The following is a 3562-nucleotide window of genomic DNA, read 5'->3' on the forward strand; positions in this document are numbered from 1 at the left end:
TCCATTGGCAGGTGGTCTGTGGACTACACCTGTTAGTGTGATGATCCTTTATTATCTTTTATCTCTGTCCAGATGGATTATATTTTTGTCTTGCTGACAGCTGTGTCACTTTTTTCGACTCCATCTCCTTGTATTTATATTGGAAAATGTCGCTGCCCTATCTAGGGAATTCTGGAAGATCAAACGGAAGACACAAATTATTGGTAAACTCCTCGAGTCTGTAATATGGGAAAAGTTCATTCTAAACTTGCAAAACAAGGAGAATCGCTATCCCTTTAACTACCACAAACCCCTGTGTGGAGGAGAGGGGGAGATACAGGGGGAGGAACTGTCACACCCTGTCCAAAAGCAAAATACTGCGGATGCTGGAATCTGGAACAAAAACAGAAAATGCTGGAAATCTCAGGTCAGGCAGCATCTGTGGAGAGGAAGCTCTCTGTGCTTCCTCGCCACAGATGCTGCCTGACCTGCTGAGATTTCCAGCATTTTCTGTTTTTATTCTAGAGACTCTGTCCCTTTTTATTGATGAATTTAACAGTCCGTATTAAAATCTTAGCCAGTGGGTTGAGACAATCATCATAGGCAGTCCCTCAAAATCGACAAAGACTTGCTTCCACTCCAAAAGTGAGTTCTTAGGTGACTGAACAGTCCAATATGGGAACCACAGTCTCTGTCACGGGTGGGACAGACAGATGTTGAAGGAAAGGGAGGGTGGGACTAATTTGCCGCACGCTCCTTCCGCTGCCTTTTCCTGTTTTCTGCATGCTCTCGGCGACGAGACTCGAGGTGCTCAGCCCCTTCCCGGATGCACTTCCTCCACTTAGGGCGGTCTTTGGCCAGGGACTCCCAGGTGACGGTGTGGATGTTGCATTTTATCAAGGAGGCTTTGAGGGTGTCCTTGAAACGTTTCCTCTGCCCACCTGGGGCTCACTTGCCGTGTTGGAGTTCCGAGTAGAGCGCTTGCTTTGGGAGTCTTGTGTCAGGCATGCAAACAATGTGGCCCGCCCAACAGAGCTGGTCGAGTGTGGTCAGTGCTTCGATGCTGGGGACGTTGGCCTGATCGAGGACACTAACATTGGTGCATCTGTCCTCCCAGGGGATTTGCAGGATCTTGCGGAGACATTGTTGGTATTTCTCCAGCAACTTGAGGTGTCTACTGTACATGGTCCACGTCTCTGAGCCATACAGGAGGGTGGGTATTACTACAGCCCTGTACACCTTGAGCTTGGTGGCAGATTTGAGGGCCTGATCTTCGAAAGCTCTTTTCCTCAGGCGGCCGAAGGCTGCGCTGGCGCACTGGAGGCAATGTTGAACCTCGTCGTCGATGTCTGCCCTTGCTGCTCCCGAGGCATGGAAAGTGGTCCACGTTGTCCAGGGCCACGCTGTGGATCTTGATGACTGGGGGGGGGGGGTCTTGTGTCCAATAAGGGCAATAAAGGCCCACAGCCTCCTCTGGCCCCAGGCCCTGAACAAGGGACTGCACAAAGTCGCGCCCTGCGGGTCACCCAATCAGCCGATGCAAGCTCCGCCCCTCAGGCTCCCCGATTGATTGGAGGACCCGCCGCCGACTCGCCCCTCCAGCCCCGCCCCACTCGCTCCCCATTGGTCAGAAGCTCGCGTCAATCAGACCGTGGGCCTGGGTCACATGTCCTTCAAGGGCGCTCTGCCAATCTGTGGAAATTAGGCTCGGGGCCCAGATGGGCAGACTCTCAGGTTTGGATTTCCCTTTATTCTCTCCCCCTCTGATCTCACTTTCCCTCACTGATTGCGGCTGCTAACCAATTTAGCGCAGCAGGTGGGGCGCTTTCTGGAGCGCGGGGGTTTGTAGGTATTGCAGCCGCCATTGCTGTTGATCCTTTCAACCAATCTGTGCAGCAGCTGGGGCCTGAAAATCAGCTTCACTGACCCAGGGCTGAGAAAGGGCGACATGAGGCAACATTCTCTCTCTTATCCTTTTTCTAAACTCCTTTTACAGGGTGTTAGAAGTGGAGCATTTACAGACGGGAAGCTCAGACCAAACATCCCGTCATGATCCGACAGTCGATCGATTCATGAAGACCTGAATACCATCGGCCTTTGCACATGGAAGGAGAGAGCAGCAATCGCAGCGCGGACAAACCGCACATGTGTTCCGTGTGTGGGCATGGATTCAGCCGATCGCCCGACCCGGCGAGACACGTGCACCGTCACACCGGGGAGACACCGGGTAACGATGGGGCCGGCGGGAAGGGAATCAGTTCCCCGTCTGTGTCGGAAGTTCATCGGCGCAGTCAGACCAGGGACAGTCCGTTCACCTGCTCCGTGTGTGGGAAGGGATTTGTTTATCCATCCCGTCTGCAGACACACCAGCAAATTCACACTGACGAGAGGCCGTTTAACTGTTCCGACTGTGGGAAGAGCTTTAAAGGCTCTCGGGAGCTGAAGCAGCACCAGCGCCTCCACACTGGTGAGAGGCTGTTCACTTGCTCCGTGTGTGGGAAGGGGTTCACTGTGTCCTCCACCTTGCTGGTACACCAGCAAATTCACACTGATGAGAGGCCGTTTATATGTTCTGACTTTGGGAAGAGCTTTAAAAGCTCCGTGGGTCTGAAGAGACACCAGTGAGTTCACACTGGGGAGAGGCTGTTCACATGTTCTGTGTGTGGGAAGAGTGTTAAGGGCCCTAATAGTCTGATACACCAGTGCTATCACACTGCAGTTGGGCCAAAGCCTCCCTGATAAAGTGCGACATCCCCACTGACACCTGGGAGTCCCTGGCCATAGACCACCCTAAGTGGAGGAAGTGCATTTGGGAGGGCGGTGAGCTCGTCGAGTATCGTCACCGAGAGCATGCAGAAAATAAGTGCAGACAGCGGAAGGAGCGTGCGGCAAACCAGTCCCACCCTCCCTTTCCCTCAACGACTATCTGTCCCACCTGTGACAGAGACTGTGGTTCTTGTATTGGATTGTACAGCCACCTAAGAACTCATGCTAAGAGTGGAAGCAGGTCTTCCTCGATTCCGAGGGACTGCCTATGATGATGGTGTGGAAAGGTATTCACTAATTCATCCCACCTGTTGAGTCACCAACGAGTTCACCCTGTGCAAGGGTGCTGCTGGTAGCTGGGGCAACGTGAACAAGGAAAATGTTTTTTAAATTTTGCTCATTAATCTTTCAAACTGTTGAGCTGATGGCTCCCTTCATTTGACCTTTCATGGTATTACATGAAATGTACAGCACAGAAACAGGCCATTCAGCCAAACTGGTCCAAGCCGGGGTTTATGCTCCACATGAGCCTTCACCCACCCTACTTCATAAAACCCAATCATCATATCCTTCTATTCTTTTTACAGTCTTGTGGCTTCCCCATAAATACATCTATGCTAGTCGCTTCAACTAGTCTTTGTGGTAGTGAGTTCCACATCCTCACCACTCTCTGGGCAAAGAGGTTTCTCCTGAATTCCCTACTGGATTTGTTAGTGACTATTTTATATTTATGGCCCGATAAATAGGAGCTTCTGTTAAGCTGAGCAGTATGTTGTTGTACTTGTTCTGATGAATGAAACATTACTAGAGCCCTTGT

General features: G+C 51.5%; 1 protein-coding gene across 1 annotated transcript; it reads left to right on the forward strand.

The window, feature by feature from the left end:
• Positions 1 to 2082: 2082 nt before the first annotated feature.
• LOC139274176 (zinc finger protein 391-like) lies at positions 2083 to 2604 on the forward strand. Its single transcript, XM_070891213.1, has one exon. It carries the CDS (start codon positions 2083 to 2085, stop codon positions 2602 to 2604), a length of 522 nt encoding a protein of 173 aa, XP_070747314.1.
• The last annotated feature ends 958 nt before the right edge of the window (positions 2605 to 3562 follow it).

This window comes from Pristiophorus japonicus, chromosome 9 (assembly GCF_044704955.1).
Source record: "Pristiophorus japonicus isolate sPriJap1 chromosome 9, sPriJap1.hap1, whole genome shotgun sequence".
NCBI lineage: Eukaryota > Metazoa > Chordata > Chondrichthyes > Pristiophoridae > Pristiophorus > Pristiophorus japonicus.